The following is a 23,617-nucleotide window of genomic DNA, read 5'->3' on the forward strand; positions in this document are numbered from 1 at the left end:
TAACACTGTATGTTTTTACGTTTTTGTGTGATTAATCTTCGCCAGTGAGCGACACGCCCGTGGGTGACACATGGGTAAAAGCTTTGGTGTCGCTGAGCGACCACGTTGCAGCTTGTTGCCGATCGCGTCACTAACGGAGGCTGAGTGACATATACCGTTCTCACGAAGCCAATGGCTCTACGCGGGCTGGATTGGATCTGTACGATTGTTTTCATATCGAATCAGTGTGTGGCCGAGGATTTCTAATCAGATGTTCTAGGCTGGATCATGTTGGATGCATGGATTGAACATGGATTAAATGAATGGGTTGGCGCAGAGGTAAGTAGTTGGTAAAATCGTGTTCGCTGTCGTTGACGACATCTGTGACGGGTTTCATCTGCATGTCCATCAGCCATCTGTATCTTCATTTACCATCTCTCACCGTGTTTAGCCCTGCAATATCTTGTGTCAAAAGCCTATAGACCGAGATCTATAAACGTCTTATCCGTTAACTTTAAAGATAGGCCGAGCTGGTTACTCACAACGTCAAATGTCACTTAGGAGAGGAGGGGGCCGAGGTGAGTGAGTAGTCGAGATTAAGACAAGGAACGTTCTGGAAAGCTATTCTTTAGCCTAGTTCTAGTGGTGGTGGTGATGGTGGTGGTGAGGAGGGGGGGGGGGGGGGTTATTCTGGATGCGTGACGATTAGGGTTAACGGAATCATACGGAAATTCGTGATGGCGTTGGCAAGGCTGTGGTATAGAGTTCATCAACAAAACTGGCAGAAACTGGAAATAACTCCAGATCCAGGGGATCACCTTTGGCCCAAAACCAATTATGCTCATGAATTAACGATACCATAAACCGCGATTCCATTAACCCCCTCTGTTTAAGACCGTTTTCGACGTTTTCAATTCGTAAGTTTACTCAGTCTTCTCCGTAACAAAAGAGTGACGAAGTTCCATTTTTCTATATCGAGAGAAATGGGCAAAATCGACAATGATTTTCATAGATGGCATTAGGAAAGGTAAGTTTAATGTTTCCCACTAACCATGGGCCACGTCCACCTTTACTGCACCAATACTAGACCAGGCGAAGGCTAGGAAATCTATCAGTTTATGCCACTATAACCCAATTTTCACAAAAATGGCTCGAGACCACCTTCTCCTTGCATTGGTGAGGTTATACCAGCAACAACCAGCCGTAGATCGAACGCTGATATGTGATCAGCTCCGCTTCTTCGTGATCGATTTTTGGATGATCGCAGGCTATTGGATGCATAAATCGATTCACTGGTCAATACCGCGTTTGTGGTGGTACATTGAAAGATTGGGCGATGACTCAACCTATAATCTAAAAATATATGCCACTTTCTGTAAACAAGCAAGGAGGCATTGAGTGAAATATCGATAACTGAGTTTCGCTACAGCTACTTACACACTGAACCAAATACCCTATCAAAAAATAGCTTTAGCAATGGGCTACCAAACATCATTCCCATCTTCCGTCGTTCAGCGTATATCCATCATTTAGGAGACTTTAGGATTGACATTCACTGCCGGGAGGTCGGCATGCCAAACATTAAAAAAACTACATGTAGTTTCCTTTTACCATGTTGAGTCTCGCTTCCTTGTGTCTGGTGGTCTCGAGTGTCCCAGCATGTCTAATAGGCAGGCAGTTCAACGAGGTTGTTTGTCTAGACAGTGGTGATATGAGAAGTTCATCAACAAAGTCTCGAGGTTCGGAATCTGTGTTACCGTAGGTACTTTATCAACAAGTCTTGAGGTTCGGAATCTGTGTTACCGTAGGTACTTCATCAACAAGTCTTGATGTTCGGAATCTGTGTTACCGTAGGTACTTCATCAACAAGTCTTGATGTTCGGAATCTGTGTTACCGTAGGTACTTCATCAACAAGTCTTGATGTTCGGAATCTGTGTTACCGTAGGTACTTCATCAACAAGTCTTAATGTTCGGAATCTGTGTTACCGTATAGGTACTTCATCAACAGGTCCTGAGGTTCGGAATACACCTGCTCAACAAGTCCCAGTCTGCATTATCGGAATTAAGTATTGAGATTCAGAATCTGTTAAGAAGCTAATCAACAATTAATCTTAAGGTTCAAAATCTGTATGTACCTGTTCACCAAGTCTTGAGGTTCGAAAGCGCATATAAGTCTGTGAAATGCTAGATGGAATTGCCGAATGGTGTTGTGACTTTAAGTAACCTATTAACCAAGTCTGGTGATTCTAACCTCGTGGACGGTTCTATGGCTCCACTACCTCAGCTTGTGGTATAAATCACATTCAGCTTCCTCTAACAGGCCTTTTTTATCGCTTTTCAATACCATGTCAGTTTCCATAGTAACGGATGTAATAGCATCTAATTCTGCTGAACTATGGTAACTTGGCCAGACGCGTAGTTTTCGATAATGGACAATTTAATGTAGTCAGTTACTGGTAACTAACATTAAATTGAATTTGAGGAAAAGTCACGGACTTCTATTGAAATGTACTATTTATGGTTATTCGTCATCTAAGATTTGTTTACCGTGTGGGAACGAATTGATGTTTTTCTGATGCGTACTCGGTTACTTTCATAAATAGAGTATATATGCATTGTTGGTTTGAGTAAGGTTTAAAAGTTCTTCCGCCTTTGTCATAAGCTGTAGTGCTTGTTGGAATCCAAATACGATCACAAAATTAGCCAAGCTTTATTGAAAGCTGAAATTGACGTGTAATTTCCTCAATTTCAAATTCGGTGATATAAGATTTTAAATTTCACTCTAGATTCCTTGCCAATATCTTGTTGAATAAAATTTACAATTTGAATATCTGATAATGAGTACTGGTACTCAGTTGTGAACTAAGTGAAGTATACACTAAAACCGCTCGATGAAGCATACAGTTCAATCATAAGAAAAAAGTTATTGGAATCAAAAGTCAATCTCCATCCCATCTCTTGAGAGCAATGCATTAGCACAGTGTGATCAATATCTCACATTTGCTCGTTTTGATGCCTGATTTGCTTAGGATCTGATCTAATCTGGCTCCACTGTGCAGCAATTTGACTACTTGTCACATTTCAAAGCTCCGAGGCTTACGAAGCCGACTAATCGGCTGTGAGATGAGATCGAAGAGAAATGAAAGTTTTAGAAAGATCAATGAAACGATCTTGGATCATTTGACAACACTAATTAGGCCCCTGAAGATTTGAATTTCTTCCACCAAGATTGCCGCCTCTTGTCTCTTCCCTTTGGCTTTAAACCATGATTCAACGTACTCTCAACTTGACTAACTATGTGGAAAGACCTCAGGTCAACCACCTTATTTTCAGGATTAATGAATGAGAGGAGCTTATCCAGTGGGCTGTCCTACTTGATGACTGGCAGTGCTAATTAGCTTCCTAATCCTGTCGAGAAAAAAGTGCTCTTTGATTGTGTATCCCATCAGCCTTAGTCTTCAGCTGGAGGTGACAATCAGATGCATGGAAATCACAGCATTTCTTTAAGTTTAGAAGAAATTCTTGTCTTTCATGGCTAAGTGAACTGGCAAGATCCAAAGAACTGTTGTTGAAGAATTCTCTCTATACTCATTATTCCCGTTGGTGTGGTCAAAGCAGCTTTGGTCAATGGCTGATCAATTTGATCGCACTTACTGCAAGGCACTACACATAAACACAATATCACAAACCACCATCACCATCCATATTCAAAATACTGTACAATAACCTAATTTGGGATGAGAAGAAAATATCTGGGTATGGTACCTTCCCACCCAGTGATAAATTGTCTCAGGGTCCGTGATGGCATGTCACTCTCCGCTGCTGCTACACGCTGTGACAATTTCGTAAGCAAACGGTGCGTTGGCCATAATTTGATCAATCCGTCAGCTGCATTCGCCCACAAATCGAATGGGGAAAGCACCGATTCTGCAAATTAGGATAGATTGACTAACTGTGATGGTCGATGTTGGTGTGATGTTTCGCACAGTCCGCGGTGATCTAATAAATGTCATTTTGTGTTGTGATGGTCTTTGATGCCATGCAACTTGTTTTACATGTTTCTCTCAAGAGATTTCGAATGGGTTTATTGGATATATCATTGGCCAACTTTCAAAGAGACCATTGGAGACAAGTTGAAGTGAAATTACCAGAATTCGTTCAGAAAGGATGGCATTCTGGCGGAGGTTCCCGCAAAGAAGGTTGCACTGAATTTTCAAATATTCACAGAAAGGTGGCTATATATATTGCAGCCATAAATTCTGCTAAAAAATCCACCTAAGTTTTCATTATTGGAACATGATGTGAACGTTTGCAGCACACTACCAAAGTGCGACCTGAAGTAATGCCAGTCAAAATATATTTTGCACCGAAGCCTTTCCATTCAAACCCGTTCGTCTGATCTTGGGTACCCGAGACCCCGAGTCACTATTACCACCTGATTGGCCATTCATTGAAGCCAGAGATGCCGATCAGAGGTAATGGCCCATGAGGGAGTCTGCACTAACCCATCAAATGTTGGTGTCATACAATTACAAGGCTCATAGGCAACAAGTCATGCAATCACCACCTGTCTATTCTGACTCTGATCAATGGCAATCTCACCAAGTCGTTTCTTTGAGGTTCTGAGGTAAGGGACGGGTGATGCTATTCAATTATCAAGTATGTGGATGGTATATGACTTGGTGAAACATTGGTCTTGACTTGGTCAAAAACCTTGGTGGTCAAAGAAGTGCAGAAAGGCTTTCAGATACCGGTGGGCAAAATGAAATGATCGGAAGCAAATCCATACATCGTAATAGCCCCAGCTTGCCTGCAGTTACTTATGAAGTGCCTCTTAAATTACCAACGATATAAGTAAGAACTCTGGCAATCATTGTGTCCGTGTCAGGCGAAAGGTTACCGGTTTGCAGACTGTCTTCATTGCCTGCAGTAAGCTATCAGATATGTATGTCCTTTCTCTAACCCAAATATGTACATGTGTATTTGTCTCTTGAGAGCCATGAGACATCCTCCTCTTAGGGCAATCTCCTTCACCAAGACAACATGTCTCTCGAGGAGAGTGACCCTATTCTATAGCTTCGCACTATAAGCTCTCTGGTGAACGTGATTACTGCTGAGTGTCTGCCTAAGACTGCGGAGGCTGTGACTGAATTCCAATCAAATCCTTATCTGTATTCTGTTATGGCCAATATCCTCTACCGAAATGCCAACAATGATATCTACATGTATCAGCAGATCGGTGTCGCTATAGCTTGCAACTTTTTCTTTTGCTTCTTGATGTCGAACGCTAAGACGACGAAAGAAGTTGCTTTTCGCGGTTCTGATGGAAAATATTTTTCTGGCCTTTGTAGTGTAGTTGGTATGCTGTCATTTTCCACCAAATAGTTCATCCTATAGGTGATTAACGGTTTGTGATCTTGCCTCCTGGGAGAGGACCATGGTGACTCCTAATTAATATGTTGTCAAGGTGGCGAAGCCATTTATCACTGGGTGGTTGTGAGATTAGGCATGGTGAGAATGGTCAAACAGGTTGGATGTCTAGTTGACAACGTGTCCCAGCGATGCTTAGTGCATGTTTCCCTGACAAAGAGTTGTTGTACAAAGAATGTGTAGTACCCAATGTTTACTGTTACTGTATTTCCAGACATCACGGCGAGCAATGATAATGATGTGATAAAACTTATCCAAAAATTACACTGGTGCTTTCTGAATATTTGACGACAATCTTCAAACTGTTGAACTCACTACATCTATCTATAGGCAGTCTCTACCAGGCGCGACGTCTAAAGTAAATGCCCACAATTATATCTGATAGCAAGCTATTAATATGAAAATTGCTGAATATATGAGTTATTTTATGTTTCTCCAAATGTCAACATAACGTCTGTCTAATGTAAGTCCGATAGATGCCCAATCTGTTTAATCTAAGGAATGAATGGATCCCTGTGATTTGATCTCAGCGATCGATTTTTCACCGAAGCTAACATGTCCTTCTTAATTGATTTTGGAATTGGGTTTGAGAGGGTATTGCTTGACTGTGATATTCACGACAAGATAGAGGGGAAACTCCCATATGTATGCACCCAACTCGACAAGCCCCGTTTACAGGGGATGTACATCTTGTAAACAACCTTAATGATGATACATGTAGAAATACAATTTCGCTATCTACAATTTTTACAGTCCGCTCGATTGTGTCATTAGAGTGTCAATGTTAACCCATTCAAAATGATATCCAGTTACAGGTTTGTTCGACTTAATGGACTACGGAAGTGTTGCTTTCGTTCGACATTACCTAATGCAGTTACTAAAAGCGGCATTCTAAAAACCCTTTGAGACCACTACTTGACCTTATGATCTGCCTTTCCATGTGGGCAATGTGAGGCAGAACCACTTGACCTGGGTTTAATTGAAATATCTGTATTAGGCAAATACGCACGAAGACAAAAGTCAAAGCAGTTTGCGGGAAGGTTCAGTGTTGCTGGAGAAAGTATGATTCATTGACATTAAGCTACTAAAAGCAGACCTACTGAGCTAATTTCAGTAATCAATCTCCTCGACCTTTGTCAGCATTCACAATTCAATAACTGAATCCAGCAGTATGGAAAGTCCTTTATACAATAATTTACTTCTGATGTAAACCACCAGAATATGAAATCAAGAAACGTACGTTTTTGATGCCCATATCAGCCACGTGAGGTAATGTAGTATACTGACTGACCTTCCGTTAACATTGTCAATGCCATACAAGTTAGGAGTGCTGACTCAATTCTCATTATCATAAAGGATTATTAGAAATAGCCAACTTGAACTTTATTTCTTGGTGAACCATCTGAATGGCTGCTTGGCTGCTTTGACGGAAATGGCATAATCTAGATAACATGGGGATTTCTCTCTAACTTAACATCACTGTGAGATTTCCCTATTAGCAGGACATGACATGTGTTAGTTGTTCCTCTTTCTTTTATCATAAACTTCTTATCCCTCTTCCAGAAACATGGGCGTCTCCGGCGCGATAACGATGAAAGCACATTACCTTGACTACAAAACGGGATGTAAAAAAGGTAAGCCGTCGTATGTTCAGGTTTGCAGACGATACTGATGGGCAGGTGTTGATGTTGTTCAGTAGATTTGCCTTCACAACAGATTCTCCGGGGTGGGAGCAGTCAAAACTTTGTAGTTCCACTTAGTTGTGGCCGACCTGATACAATTCAGAAAGTATTCCAATCCAAATCGGCTTGTGGAACCGTATTTCACTATTGGTTATTTGATATCCCAGCGAACCAGTCAAGAGTGTCTAAGTGACCAACGCAACTGGAAATATCCAATGTCAACATAAATAATTTTCTCAGTCGTACTTCATGAATTGCAAAGGAGATGGGATGAAGCAGACCGGTAACAACTGAAGGGTCGGCATGATCGAACAATCCAGTCTGGGGCAATCTGCCAGAGACATTTGGATGAAATACCACCACCCGTTCGGTCTGGGCTCAGAGCAACTATACCATCGCTGTGTTGGTTAACCATGGTCTATGCTCCAGCCTTTACAATGCAACAACAGAGGCAAAAAAGAAAAACTAATCAGATTAGCCTCGCTTCAAATTTATTTTTATCTGTTTTCGTTGAGATGTCATCTGAATGGTCAGAACAAATAGGTTGGAATTTTTGCGTCGTTCAACCTTCTTCGTTTTAGAAAGGACATTTCACAAACTGAATGGTTGTATCAGGCTTTAACCAACAGGCAGCACTCGCAAACTTTAAAGCCAAGCCAAACTGACTGCTCTTTTCATCCAAGCCATGATGATAAGTCTGGGTCGTCGAAATGGCTCTCGAGGCTGTGTTAACTCTTTGCACTGAGAAACACGATCCGACATTCCAACGATTACTGGCTCTTGGCGTCAGATGCCAACCAGAATTTGACCGTGCCCGTCTGTCGAAATCGCGGAGCCAGCAGGTCCTCGGCGAATAATGCATAATCATCCAAGATGTCTAGATATGACATTTTTGGTGCATGCTTAGGCTGTAGTTAAGAATAATGAGCAGCTTTGATCAATCGAAATGGTCCTTCAGGAATGATAGAATTGCTTGGCATATGATAATGACTTCCGTCGACTCGCGGCCTTTCGTAGAGTTCGTTATCGTCACAAATTGGCTTAATAAATCGAGTGACATCCGAGTGATATATGTTTATGAGGAGGAGTATTAACAAAGGATTCTAGTGTCACCTAGAATTGTTGTATTACCACAGAATTCTGGTGTCACTTGGAAATGTTGTATTACCACAGGATTCTTGTTTCACCTAGAAATAATTTATTACCACGGACAGGATTCTGGTGTGGCCTGTTGAAATTGTTGTATTACCACATGATTCTGGTGAGACTGACCTGACCTTGGTATTCAGGTATAGACGTACACTCTTAAATCTCCTTAGTAGCGGATTAACATTTATTACCAGCATTATAGTATGCAATTCAAATGATTTATAATTTAACTGGTAGTCATTGGTGTTATGGTGGCCTATAGAATGCAACGTTTGCCATTTATCAGAAGAAATACGGTTTGGTTTCGTTGATGAACGCAGCGGGTTACGTGAACTAAGTGCAATAAATTTCCCGCTGTACTGAAATTGAACTGTAAACCATTCATGTGAAATGAAATGAAATGAAATTTTTTAACCAGTGAGGTAGATATGGTTCCCAGTATCAACCTGTTGGATCTTGGTTATCGTGCACCCAGTCTTAAGAGTGGTGTGGCTTCAATTCAAGAGGGTTAATCATGGCATTGCTTGATGCCCCATTCAACATGATTATTGCCAAGTTCGCATTGATGAAGACAAACGCAGCTATTATGGTACTTCTGACCGCATGGTGGTTGGGCGAAGATGACCAGAATATCAGATAAGGCGTTTGGGAGGATTGTGGCAGCTTTGTGATACTTCTTACGGTGTAATAAGAAGGACCACAATCGTAGTGATGAAGGCCAATACAGATATTTAAACTGTAAATCAGACCATGTGGCTCGTTGGGACGTTAATAACAAATGGCGGTCTATGTTGCCCGCTCTCTGGCCCTACCATAAACAGCATGTTTTATTGGATTAACTAATGCAGAAATTGTTGCTGATTTTAAATACCATTACATGGCGACTTTGTAGACCTATACATTATAAACGTCTGAGATTGCTCTAGAGATTAGATCAGAGAAACAGTGAAATAATTGATGAATGCGCATCTATATTTTGCCTTTATAAAAACCCTGCATTTGACTGCAGTCCCTGAAGAGTTCTGTCCCCATGTTTATACCAAAGAAGCACATTATTCAAAGCATGGCATGCGGAGAGAGTGATTCAGAATCGTTTTAAACTAAGACCATCTCCCACAGCTATCATTCTAAGTCTACGGGTTCTCTGATTTTGAGCACTCTTGATCTCTCTCTGCACAGCCACTTGCAGATTTAGTTGCGGCGTGGGCAGTTTTATTAAGCAAATGGGAATTTACAATGTGATGTTGGGCCAAATCAAAGATTTAAGGATGTCTGTGATGGTCTTGTGTCAGAGGGCTCATTAGAGTAAGATGATCAGTCAAGCTTGATCTCCTTTGAAAGAAAGTGGGTGAGGTTTTGATTGCAAAATTGCAGACAAAAAAAACTTGCTTCAAGAGAATCACTCGTCTTAGCCTATTACCACTGGGTGGCGCTAAATCAGCCACTTTCAATCGATCTTTAAGTTGTTCTTTTTTGTCTACTTTTAGGCTGAGCTGAGGTAGAATGGGTGACAACGACACTAACTACCAGAACTACACGGTTCTTATGCTGGAATCGGCAGCAGACGAAAATTCATGGAATGGCACAGCAGAAAATGAGACACTTAGTGCCACCTGTCAGGCGTGGGTTTCCTCATCTGACGTTTTATTCCAATTGGCTCACCTGTGTTTTGCAGTTTCATTCCTTGCGCCAAACACATATAAATATCAAGTCGTATTCTTACGGAGCTTAGTAGCTTTAGGGAATGTATTACAGTTCTTCTGGGCATCAATGGTGACCTGCTTTATTGACGTTCTTGGCTGGCACATGGGCTTCCTCTTCGCGAATTTGGGCTATCTTATACTACTTGGGTACAACATGTACCCAGAAAAAATACATCCAGCCCTAGAGCCCTACTTTGTTCATTTGAAGGCTTTTAATGTCGATCGGACTACATTTAAGGAGTTCACTTCTGTGGGGGATGTCGTGACGTTAACAAAAGGTGCTATTTACGCTACAGAACACGAGTCAGTGTGTAAGGAGAAGCTGTCGGTTCTTTTACATGGGAGGTAAGTTCATGAAAGAAGTCCATATTGAAGAACAGAAAAGCAGCCATTGTCAATTTCCCCCATCTCAGTTCGAGTCAATCAGCCTCTTACTACCGAAAAAAAATCCGAGTGCAAAACTTCTTAAAAACAAAAGTTGACTAATGATAACAAAAAATATATAAGGCGATCATATATATTTTGATAATAGTTAAATCGACTATGCATGTCGCCCCATCACATTATCAACTTATTGTATACTTGGCACTTTGGACTGGTTCACAACGCTGGTATGTGTTTGGTAATAAATTATCATTGTAGTAGCCCGGCTTACTAACTAGGAATCTGAAGGGCAACCTTGCCTCAAAGGACCTCAGATGGGAAAAAATCAGAAGTCTTATCTGAGAGACTCTTCCTGTCTTTCATATGGGGAGCGCCTGGCTGAGAAACGAACTGAGTAACACAGGGTAATGTGAAATATTCCGAAGCGTTGTCTTAACTTTGCCTTTTGTAACGAAAGCCGATAAAATGCTGGTAGGTGCTGCGCTTAACATTCATGGCATGTCACCTTAACGCTGGTGATCAAACATTGTCAACAAGACTAAAGTGTCCTGTCTCAGCCAAGCAAGGATCTGCGATTCTTCGGTTGAAAAAAAAGAAAACCCCTCGCATGCACGGTGCTTACCAAACAATGTTTCAGGTTGGAAGGCTTTTTCATGTAGAGGTGTATCCGTGCGGACACAGAATGCATCAGTGAGGTTGGATCAGGAACAACAAGTGAAAAAAAATGACCAACTCGAATGTGTCTGGGGTTTTCAGAAAACTCGTAGACATCGGATTTCACCATCTAATTGTTTGTTAGGATTCGGTAGATAAACCAATAGCTTTCTTGCAACACATGTGGCTACTTTCTCATGAGATCTCGTGCGAAATTCTTTACAATTTATGTTTGGTAATTTCTTGCTTTGTGAGATTTGCCTGATGTAGACGCTTTCCATGAACAGGTACATTTGACGTAGCTTTGGTGGTAATGACAGATTTCATTTCCTGTTGAACTAATGGGTTAGAAATACGTGATTGGTTTGGGCATAGAAAGTGATAGAATAGAGTCTGGGGATCTAATTGGTTTCTTCCTCGTGTTAATGCAATAATATCAGAATATTTTTTAACATCTTTTCGTATTTTACTTTAACCATTCATCTGATAGGTATAAGAATTTTCCATTGCGTCTAAAAAGGTTTGTTATTATGTTTCCTTTAAAAAACTCAATTATGTTTGAATCAAACCATCATCACGAATTTTGAAAGGTTTTGGACAAATACGTTGACAGCTAGAACTAAAGCATGTGGCTTTTTTTCTGAAATATATCCTGTCTCTGGTGATAAACAACCTCTTAATGACAAAGATGTTGCGTGCTCAAGCTTTCGGTCACTACGCTTTTTTTGCCAATATCAATGGTGGGAGTCTGCTCTTTGTTTTCCAGAGAACAGCCTCAAAAGTTTTAAATGGGCACTTATTCATTTTGAGTTCTAATTGCTTTAAGATTTCAAGTTCTTGGCAAAATGGTGGTACCTATGGTTAATCCTTAACGATAAAATCTGTACATAATCATGGACACCAAAGCCTGAGCAAGTCTATAAGATTTCATGAAAAAGTGCTTTAGGTTAAGCTAAACGGTTCTACCCATTACTCGTCACTGCAATGTGTACGAAATCGTACTCCTTGTGCAACATTCATCCGAGAGACACAAGTGCTCCCCAGAGCTCCAGGCTTAGTCAAACACATAGCTTAGTGTATGGTTCGTTCGATCATCAAGCCTTTATCTTGGGTTGCTAAGGAGCAAATTCTGTAGCCTTGCATAGCCTTTTTCTCTTTCTGCCAACCGGTTGTCATGTGCACTTCATCTCAGGGATACATTTGCATCTTGCTTCCTTTTTTCAGAATAACGATTTATGCAGAACGCCGTAATGTGTGCATGACCTACTTGCATTAAAATAATGCGTTTGGTATTGGGCAAAGATGTATATGTATATGTAAATGAATAGCACGCCGGGAGAGACAACGAAATCCCATATATTTCTGGTTTCCTGGGACAAGCCAAGAAAACTAGGGAAAATAATTTCTGGTAATCTTTAGATAACTTCATTTATAATTACAATTATGATAATAAAACTTCTGAATTGCAGAATGAAAGTGACATGTAAAGGTGTGTTTCTACACTTTATTGAGCCCATGCAGTTTTTGGATTCACCCGAGTATGAAGCCTGTCCACCCACCTCAAAAGAAACCCATTCATTTCAGGTAAGAGACTACTTATTTTATTGTTTATCAATATCAGTTATATACTGTTAGTTCTTGATTCTTCCAATCTCCATATTTTGTGTACAGAGCCAAAGAAGTACGAACTACGCTTAGTGGCTATTGCTTGCAGCTTCTTGCGTTTAACTAGCAGTTTTCATTTGCAGATCACTAAAATTTAAGTCCTCAGAGGCATTTTGCACTCAACTTTACAGCAGACATTAAAATTCTTATTATATGACCTATTTTCTTACATTGTTCTATTTTCACATATCTTAGAACCGTTTTCTTACATTTCTCTTGCATAATCCTTGTGTCTTGCTTAGGCAAGCTCGCCTCTAGGTCTTGCACTTTGGAATTAATACATAGACATACTACTTGGATCGATGTAAGACCAATCTTTGTCATTCTTTTGCCATTCTTTCGCACTGTCCTAGCCTTTATCCTCGTTCCTCTTCAATTTTAATAATATTTTTCTATATTTCAATTTTGTACCCATTTCCTATGAGCTTTTTCAACATATTCAAACTGCACTGATTGGATGTCGTCGCATGATAAGTCATAGTAATGATTATTTTAGTAGTCGCAAGGTGTACCACGATCTGATATACCCTGGCCCTCACAGGTTGACCCTTTTTAAAGACATGACTCATCAAGTAGTCTAACAAGTAGTTCCAAAGCACATCTCGACCATTACACAACACATTCCTGACATAAATGCATACAGTAAGATCAGCGTTCACTTTGAGGACACCTTTGAGAGCAATAAAATGTTAGAGACACCGCTCCATAAAGGACGGCGCTTCTCAGCAACAATATCGAATGTTGCGTTAAGTGGGCCAGAAGACTCTATGCGAAATAATTGTCACTGTGTCTTATTTTATTTTGAAGAACCTCAGTTTACTGACTTGTCTATAAATGATTAACGCAGCCTTCAGAAAACAGTGACCTGATTGCTTTTACTTTAAATGTTTATCAAAGCTGCCTTTCCTATACGTTGGCACTGATGGTGGCCACAACGTGGATTATTAAAAGCAATACCGGTAGATCGTGAGCGTGCATAAGTGGATGGCCAGAAAGTGTGTTCTCATCAGTGGGTTTGAATGTTACATTAGTGGTACGTAGCCGGATGAGAGGTATGACTCTAGTTGCTCGAACGTGAATGTGCTCAAAGGAGATGGATACGATTTTGCACGACCTTGTTTCCCAAGTGCTTCCTTAACACAATCGCGAGGTCCCGTACCAACTCGTTTCCGGGATCGAGTTGGGCGGGTGTATAGTTGGTAAATGTTGAAGCAACGTGAGAAATCAGCATCGTTTTTCACCCTAGGCTACAGAACAACTGAAAGTTCTATTGACGGCAATTACATGTTGTTTCCTCAAACCCGATTTCGCTCCCGGAAACCACATGCCAAAAACTCCGGGGAGAAACTTTCTTTTGGCAACCCACTCGTAGCCCAATACGTCCGCCCATTGACTGTGAAATCACCTCCCGGAGTCGAATCTGTCGAAATCTGCATTTATCGATGTTTTTTGGAGGCGCCGTCATTCATTAACATTTCTCTCCAGTTTTAGAGGTGATATTAAATTCAGGGGCAAGGTTGTAATTTGCAAAGCTTTCTTCTTGCATTAGAAAGAGGAGCACAGCTTTTTTTACGAACACAGAACTCTTGAGATGTAAAGTTAGTTTCATCTTATGTTGCTTGTGATATTGGTACAATTGATTCAATGTTCCTTTCAATGCACATATACTTACAGTAGCATTCGAATGAAACACATTCTACTCACTCTCTGTTTCCACATCTTTCCACATCTTCAATCTTATTAGATCTCTTTAAAAATCTTTGCTTTGGTCTTGCATTTTTGCGCATTCGCATTCGAAAATTTTTTTAAACTAACTTTTGATTTGCATGGATAACGGTTAAGCATTTCGTGGTCTTGAATATATTGTACGTCTAACAGCAAGTGTATATCATTTTAAGATTACACAAGGATAATGCAAGCTTGACTTCTTGTCATTTGCGTTCATAAACCGGGAATATGATTTTAATGAACCTTCATTGGCCATTTCAGCCATGTGGTTCTGGCACGTGTATTTCCCAACCAATAAAAGTAGCCCTTTCACGATTTCAGATGCGAAATTTGCTCCTTTGTCATTGTGGAATCTAATGATTGTGGGGCCACAAAATTTCAGATTGGGTTTTCCTTTTCCATCGTAAAATCATTGTGGACATCATTATGTGATTCCACGAGGATGAATCTCCGGAAATAAAAAACTTCGAGGTCGATGACTCGAAGATTGATTTATTCTGAATTCAGAAAAAAAGTCAGGGACGCAATCCGAATCGATCATGTTGTTCTCCTCTATTAATCTAATCCATTTTGCGGGAATGGAATACTTAATGAAAACTAACTTCTCCCTGATTGGGAATGAGTGCTTGGGGTGAAGCCAGTAAAGCATTCTTTCAAATCGTTCGAAGCATAAAGAGCGCTGTCGCCAAAGTGGTTTTTGATTAATAGCATGCAGTCGGAAGGTTCAAGCCTTTGACTGATTGGCTCCCAGATTAAAATCTGTTACATGAAAGTGTTAAAAGCACACTGGAGAATCAATTCCCCATATAGCCGAGAGTATCATCAACCCTTCCAACTTACTGAGTAGCCTGTCCTGATATAGTGTGCTTGCGCCTGGGGAGAATCGGCAGTGGCTGGCTGCCTTACAAGAAAAACTGCAAAACATGTGCGCTCTTTGCTAAATTTTCAAAAAAAAAACGATGCCACCTGGTACGAGTACAATATGACATCGCACTATATTTGGCGCTAAAATAACCACCCGGTTACGCTGTGGTGCACGCAGAAATATACCTATTCCGTTCCCGGTACAGGCCAGCTCAGCGAACTGGAAGGCTTGGGGAATCTGGGGAATTGATTCTCTTCCTATGTTAGCTGTCCTGTGTCCATCGGACGTACGCTGATTTATCATTACTTTTAATTAACATCGTCCCTTTTTCAGGTCACAATTTATGCTATGGAGGACAGTAAACTTCTGACGTGGAGTCCAAAACAGTTTCATCAATACTTACGAACCAATCCGTTCATAGACGCTCTGCTTACAAACCTCATGGGCAAGGACATTACCGTGAAACTCTATCAACTCCAGGAGATGTTGCGGCATCCCCGACTACGGGATAGTGCGTGCTCATCATTGGCGGATACAAGGAGTGATATTGTTGGGAATAACAATCACGATAATGCACCGGTGCCGACGTTTAATCAGACAATTGAGAAGCTACACCGGTATTCTGTCAGTAGTTCGAGAAAAAGTGGTAAGGAACCCTTAGTGTTGTTGCCATTTCACAAAATTGACATAAAAGGTTTTTTTTCACCAAAGGTGCAAAGCAAAAGACTGCGCGACACAATCTGCCAAACCTATTTTGATCAAATACGACCAAATAGGTCCCTTTTTATCAATTAATGAGTTTAGTTCAGCTGATTTCCACAAATCGAGTATACCGATAGTGTTATATGATTTATAAACATCTTCCTACACGATAACTATACCACGAGATATGTATTGATTGATTATTTTTTTATTCATTTGGACCAAAAGACACAGCGCAGCAATATCTCTACAAACTCCCGAATCTATTTGCAGCTTATCGATATCAAGTGCAACTCATTGAAACTGGTTTTGACCTGAGGATACTGGTGAATCCAGCGCCTTATTCCCCACTTTCCTTGATCTTGGCTATTACAGCTGAACATAACCAATTTCCAGCTAATTCTCATCACTATGGTGCCTTCAGAAAGGAACAGAGCGACTTTATTGGGAAAAAAAGTCGTGAAAAAGAACTTTACTAATGACGTCGTCTGTATTCCAATGTGGGTTTAGATGGGGTTTTATCAAACAAGTTTTAGGCGGAAACATCGTTGCAAGGATTCAGCTTCATGCAAATTAGTAGAATTTGAATACGGCTAGACGTCGCTATAGTAACGGTACTCCCAATCCTCCGGCGATTTTCAGTAGACCATGTAAATTTCAAGATGGCCTTCCCATTCACAATCCTACTTAATCCCATAGGAGGCATTGCCGATAAAGGTCGGATGAAAAGTTTTCTTTTGGAATGGCATTTGTCTCTCGGTTGAACGAAAAGGAAGTGACATTGTGTCCATAAATAGAAATTTTGATGTCAAACTTTGGCATCAGTTCAACTACAATTTGAGACTTTGCGAAAGGAATTTCCCAATTTCGACTTTTCCATGGAAAGATACAATGTACCACAACGCTAGAGCGGGGAGTTCCATGGAAATAGCTAGATCTACATACTTGCAGATAAGTGCCCTTTTGCGCAAACCTATTTTGGAAGAGACTCGGGTTATAGCGAGAGTGCGGTCAGGATCCCATGGCTACAAGGCGGTAGTTGAATCGGCTGGTACCTAGGCAAAATAGCTCGTTTTGGCGACATGTCGCTATTCGGGGATCCATGGCTGTGACTGGTGACTGGTATCTAAATACCACAGGACCATTTTTTTTCTAATCCCCAGCGCTGGTATAGTCTTGCTATTATCCCTTCCAATTCCAATATTGATGATGGCTTTACTCACCAAGCATTGCCAAGAGTGAGTGGTAAGGGATTACCTTACACCTGCGGAACTAGATACAGAATCGATTCTCTAGTTGATTGTGATGTATTTATATTCTTAGTGAATAATTAAGTTGTATCTTAGAGTAACCAGACTGGTTACTCTAAGGTTATATCATCTACCACCTACTCCTACTATGAAAACCTTGGCAAAAGAATGCTATATACTATATATTCATACTAAAGTCGTTTGAGATGGTTTATGCTTATGACAACCGCAGCAGTACCCTGGATGATGATTGCTGCTGTATCATCATCTCGCAGGCTACTCTGGTCATCTTATAGGCACATTAGTGCACATGCGATATCAAACAATTCATAAGTAATCATGACGGGTTCTTTTGATGTATGAGTCGTCTCGGGATTTATTGATCATTGGTCATACTATCAGTTGGAGAGATATTTGTTATATAAACTGCAGGGTCTTTAATTTGGCTGGAGATGACATTTCGGAATATGAAGACGTTTTTGGGCGATGCAGAGAATGTATTATCTTAGCGTTACCAGACTAGTCTGGTAACTCTTAGGTATTATGGTAACTGCACCGCCAGTATAGTTAAGACTCCTATGCAGTCCATTTCTTCATCCTGATCGTCCTTCCTCTATATTGGTTAGGAACGAGGCCGGTCCACTGCGTCCGGAGTGTAGTATAGTCTGGCAACGAGCTGCTAATGAGCTGCCCTCAGGTAGAGGTCACCTTGATAGGGAGGCATTTGTGAGGAGACTATTAATCAAGAAATGGTAGACAGTCTTATGGAAATGACCTTCAAGAAGGTGACGTCCGGGAAATATTGATTTGCGATGACCGCAAGGGATTTCTAAGTGACAGGTTATTGCTGCCTCGACGTAATAACATCTGATAGGGAATCATATGTATTCATACATCAGAATGGTTAGTCAAATGATACCTTACTCATTTGAATTGATACGTCATATGCAAATACTAAATGTCTTATATATTTCATTTTCTGTCCAGGAATCTCACTTCAAACCTACATATCTTCATGTCGCAGTGTGTGATGCGTTTGCCGATTCACCTTTGGTATTTATTAGCCAAGTAATTTAATGACGTAAATCACTCAGAATATATTTTGTAATACGTTATCTAGCTTCTTGGGGGAAATCATTTGATAGGATTTGTGGGGGAATCTGAGAAACGTGTCAAAGGATTGGCTTTCATATTCAGTAACTTGCTCCGAGATACAATAGACCTTGCACATCTCAGACTCGATTGCAACAGCGTTTTTAACCGTTATAAACGAAATCCGAAATCATCGGGCAGACTTGGAAATCAGACTGACTTGGGACTTGAGTCCGTTATATGCAAGTGTCCGGTTTATCAGAGTAGGCTTATTGTGTATGAAATTAAACGAAGTGACCAAGACAGAAACTCTCTTGAACTCAGTTTGAATTGATTATTACACCTTTAAGATGTAGGCCTAGTTATATTTGTCCGAATAATTGCATTGGTAGGAAATACATATCCAACGCTGGAAGGTTACCTCACCTCATCTATGCTGTAGGCCTATATGATGATGTATGACACTGAACACCCTAGAAACTGTATATGAGGGAATCTTTCTTTTATGTGCACGAATTTTCAAATATTCAGACAAAGTATCAAAGACGATAATCTTCTGTGCCATCAGCAACAACTATGCTTCTGGAGATATACGAGATGAGCGTACATGTGCACCATTCATTCATTGAATTAACTGCCAGCAGTGTCAACTGATCTGCGAAAAAGTATCAGCAATATCGGGTATCTCTTTAGTATTGGCTTTAGCTGGGATTTACTCATAAAGTATTGACCTTTATGTAACTGCCCAGTTATATTTTGCCTCAATTGAGCTAAGTGGATACGGGTAATTGGCAATGTTTTCTATCAGCATATCCTCGAACAGTGACATCACTTTTGCGGGAAGTTATGAACCACCTTTGAAGAGATAAAACCTGCTGACTGGAATATTTATTAATAATTTTTGAATATCGTATTCACCAGTAAAATTCGTCAGATATCGACGCAGTTTCAAATTCTCATCAATAACCAACCGAATCTTAGATGTTTTTTGTCTCAGGCCTGCATCTGCACTACAGCTTGACCGTGCAGCTTGACAAGATCTCGGGTTATTCTCACTGAAAAAACAAGTGAACGAGACAAGCTTACATGTACGTCAACTGAGTCAAAAGTGCATCAAAAAGAGCGTTTTCTGCAATACATCGGAGCACTAGTACTAGTAGTCACTGCGCTAAATCTGGCATTGGGAGGCCTTGGAATCGGCTTATCTTTAAAAACCAATACGGCTCCCTGATGGTATATAAGGTAGAAATCGTTTTCCTCACGAACGAGCAGATATCCGACTCTCTGACTTTTCTGATGCCAGAGATTGTTGTCAGAAAAGTAGCCTTGCCTTTGGTATGAACCTGATGTTGATTATGGATAATATGGACAGAGCAGCAGGGATTACTATCAAAGCCAATACATGAGATGCTGGTGAAGCAAGATTGTTGAGTATCTGTTTCTTGCTGAGGGTCTTGGAGAAGGATTTTGTTTGAATTGGTGATGACCTTCAGGACAGTTTGTTGTGTAGCTTCCTTGGTGTTGCCTTGTGTGGGTATTATTTTGAAGGATGTTGATGTGCTGAAGAACAGCTCTATCATGACATAAAAAAGATAATGCTTTTGATCATGTTCTGAATGCGCTTCCTGACTTGTAAAGCCGTTTATATAAAAAAGGGAGGCAGTAGTCCAAGGCAAAAGCTTCTGCTGGGTTAGTTGAGTGTCTCTTGGTGATTGAAACTTTGAAGCTTAGATAAGTTGTGAATGATAGAAACCTCCGTTCCCCGGATATTTCAAACTTCTTCACCGGCCGTGAAAGACTAATTCCAAATGGCATATCCTGTCTTTCTTGATCGGCATAAGTAACTGGTTACTTTTATACTCTATGCTTTTGTATTTTGACAAAGAATATAATGGTTATAACGCTACATTTCTAGTTATTTGCAATGTTTCCCATAAAACAAGCAGTTGAGTGACAGAGACCATAAAATTTGACGGAAAAGGTACAAGCTGTTGAAAGTTACAAGTTGTTTTCTTCTTATTACGCATAGGGGCCTAGTTGGGAATCGTGCCACCGTCATACCATTAGAAACCAGTAACTATCATAATCGAATCAAGACGGCTGAATAATAATCCTTCCTTTCTTCAAAGGATGCAGATAGACAATACCTCGCCCCTGGATGTTCTGCGACTTACATGTACGCAAACAGCGACATTTTCCAATATATGCGTATGTGAGGTACTTGTATGCGAAATATAGAAGCGCTTACATACAACTCCATGATGGTGCCAGGTGAGGAATTACTGCTGTGAAAGTTTTTTACCAGTACAAAAAACTTCTCCAGTTCTTCTTTTACTCTGCTTTCGAGAGTGTAGTCCAAGTAACAACGTACTTAAAAATTCAATAGTCTTTTGGATGAGACTGAAGGTGATAGCATGAAATATCATTATTGCTACGGGTTATTCCTTATGGCTAAGGCAACCTAACTGGGTAATGTCAACGCCCGTGTCAACGTAACCTCCTGACTTATATCGACATTGCAGATTCAACATCAAAGGCGTTATCCTCTTCTCGCATTAAGTATTCCATGTGCTTTTAAACAGGATCAACTGTTATCTTCTCGTTACATTTGGATTAGTGACTCTGTCACTGTGTTTGTGTTTACCTTTCAAAGTTAATGTTAAACAAGAACTTGATATTTGCACTTTGGGGTCGGGAAAGGGGCCGATTTCTTCTAATGGATATCTTTAAATGAAACTTGAGACATTTAAAGATATGAGTGAAAAAGGGTATCGTGAAAATTTCGACAAAATGCATCCAGAATAAGCAGTACCGAGGCGCTGGGTGCTGAAATTTGAACATCTCTTGGATCCCAAAATTTCTAAATTGGTGAAGAAATCGGCCCAGCACAGCACAGCAGCCCGAAAAGACAGTGTGACATTAACTTATGAAAAAGACAATAACCACGATCCAGTTTCAGCTCGTACACGTAGTTAATCCATCTGTGTCATTCAGTTTCATTTCAAACAAAGTAAGCTCTTTGATAAGCACCCAATTCAACAGAGCCATAGATTAAGTTGTTTCCTTTCTTTAACTCTTGGAAACTCTATTGACACCTTCATCAGAAATTTTCCAGCCGAATGTTGTTATCGTGGTTGGTTGCCATGGCAATTATAGGAATATTGTGTGAATAAGTGGAAGTTTCCTGGTGAGGCGTAGTGATAAGCGTCATTATCGTTAGAGAAGAATGCTTCATATCCTTAAAGCAATTCTGATTTGCCAGGCTCTGTCAATAATTACACTACGTTTTTGAGAATTCTCTACAACACATGTTATTTTGTATATTTGCAGTGTCAGTGAAATCACCGAGGTCGCCATTGGGCCCACCGCGGTTCAACATCGAACACGAAGAACTCTTCAACGATCGTTACGATGAGCGATTGTCGCCAAACTTCTTATCCATTCCGAGTCCAAACCAACCACGCGTATTCTTTCAGCAGCCCCTGCTACAGCAGCCACCAGGGGGCAGGAAAAGCATCCAGGGGTCACCCTCAGTTGGGTCATTTGAAACCACAGTTGGATCGTTTGAAACAACGGTATGACATAGGGCCATGGGGCCAGCTAGGGTAGAATTCTATGCAGACAGAACAGGCTAATTGCTGAGTTTGTCATGAAGTTTTCACAATCAACGAGCTTTCAATACCGAATCTTAGCAATACAAGCGCAGGCACGTGGGAATAAGATCTAACCAGCATCTGCTCATGCTTATCCCGACTTAACCATGACCAGCTACTGCCCATTCTTGACAAAAGGTAACGAGCTACGGTCCATGCTCACGAGGAGCTAACCAGCCAATGTGCCTATGCTCGGCAATAAACCAGGTACGGTCCAGCTCAGCACAAACTAACCATCTTCTGCCTATGCCTGTCCAGTGGCCCTCACTTCTGAGATAAGCTTGGTCTGCAAAGGAGGGATGAATGGTAGCAACACAAAAGTGGACATAAGACGTTCATAACTGGCTTATGGATGGATTACGCTTTTCGAATTATATCAGAAACATTTACATGACGTATTTAAACGCACATTGCAAGTTGTACCCTCGCGAATACGGAGCCTACTTTACCCCGTTAGTTCTGTATAAAGTAATACAAGAATGAATGGACTAATTTGACTAATGAATGAATTCCGACAAAATGATTCGCCATGATCACTTATTTGGTGCTCTTCTCCAATGGGACGAGAAATGTGAACTCCACTTGTAAATATACGTGAATCACTTATAAATATACATATCAATCGCTTGTAAATATACATAACAATCACTTGTAAATATAAATTAATCACTTGTAAATATACATTCATTCATCATTTGTAAATATGCATTGATCACTTGTAAATATTCATTCAATCGTCACTTGTAAATACACTCATTCATCACTTGTGAATGTGTAGTCTTTATCAACTATACTATCGTACTGTCTCATGCCTGGACACTAAAAGCTAAGTTCCATCCAAAACTACAATGTATGAATATCAATTTTGTGTTTGTATAAGTTATACTCACGTGGTTGTTGTTTTTTGAAGTGACGACGTGATGTCATCAAGTGACCCCCGATCAAAACTTGGACTGCATGTTGGTTTTTCTCACTAGAACTCAGTAGACGACCGTCATGACGACATCCTACAAAAAATCTTTCAAATTCTAGTTTCCACCACTGCTTGACTACTTGACCATCTGAAGGTCAGCATCAATCATCCTCGGGGTCAAACTTGCATGTTACTCATACTGTTGCGATGTCGGCAAGTACCGAGCGAAAGGCCCTGAAATTCAGGACGGCGTCATTAAACCTTCAATTGAACTTTTTACCGTGCTTGGAAATATTTGCTATTCTTCTACTTTAATTCGTTGACTGTGGAATCGAAAATATTTGTAACAGCATTTACATGTACAAGCTTACTGCATTTGATGTGGCGTCCCAAAATCATCTTCAGTGCACAGGAGCTTTAGCGAACAATGATAGAATTTGATTTGCTCAGGTAGTAATAGCTTAAAACTGATGACAGCTTCTACTAAAACAAAGATGCTTTGACTGAATAAAGCCACCGATGGAGAGGTCGCGTTGTAGATCGCCTCCATCACATTCTATCCCTGTCGATCATGTGCTGTCATTGTATATGTCCGTGCTGTCGCTTTAGATTGATTTGTAGAACTTCGTCATATTCTTTTCGCTACTCATTTGAACCGCCTTGAACTGCTTTTGACCATAAAGTGCCATCTGAGAACCGACTTGTGAACGAGCAGCACTTGGAGTCTTCACTGATAGGAGAGAGCCAGCGCCCCCCCCCCCCCCCCC

At 40.6% G+C, this 23,617-nt stretch overlaps 1 protein-coding gene across 1 annotated transcript; it reads left to right on the plus strand.

Moving 5' to 3' along the window:
• The first annotated feature begins 141 nt into the window (after positions 1-141).
• LOC135488073 (blood vessel epicardial substance-like) lies at positions 142-23,612 on the plus strand. Its single transcript, XM_064772473.1, has 6 exons — positions 142-318; positions 6,974-7,044; positions 9,729-10,289; positions 12,452-12,566; positions 15,574-15,886; positions 21,615-23,612. The coding sequence occupies exons 3-6, from the start codon at positions 9,745-9,747 to the stop codon at positions 21,863-21,865; spliced, it is 1,224 nt and encodes a 407-aa protein (XP_064628543.1). The 5' UTR covers positions 142-318; positions 6,974-7,044; positions 9,729-9,744; the 3' UTR covers positions 21,866-23,612.
• The last annotated feature ends 5 nt before the right edge of the window (positions 23,613-23,617 follow it).

This window comes from Lineus longissimus, chromosome 5 (assembly GCF_910592395.1).
Source record: "Lineus longissimus chromosome 5, tnLinLong1.2, whole genome shotgun sequence".
NCBI lineage: Eukaryota > Metazoa > Nemertea > Pilidiophora > Heteronemertea > Lineidae > Lineus > Lineus longissimus.

Coding starts and splice junctions, on each gene's coding strand:
- LOC135488073 (XM_064772473.1), top strand. CDS start 9,745: ATGGGTGACAACGACACTAACTACCAGAACTACACGGTTCTTATGCTG. Junction 10,290..12,451: donor TCGGTTCTTTTACATGGGAG/GTAAGTTCATGA, acceptor TCTGAATTGCAG/AATGAAAGTGACATGTAAAG. Junction 12,567..15,573: donor AAGAAACCCATTCATTTCAG/GTAAGAGACTAC, acceptor TCCCTTTTTCAG/GTCACAATTTATGCTATGGA.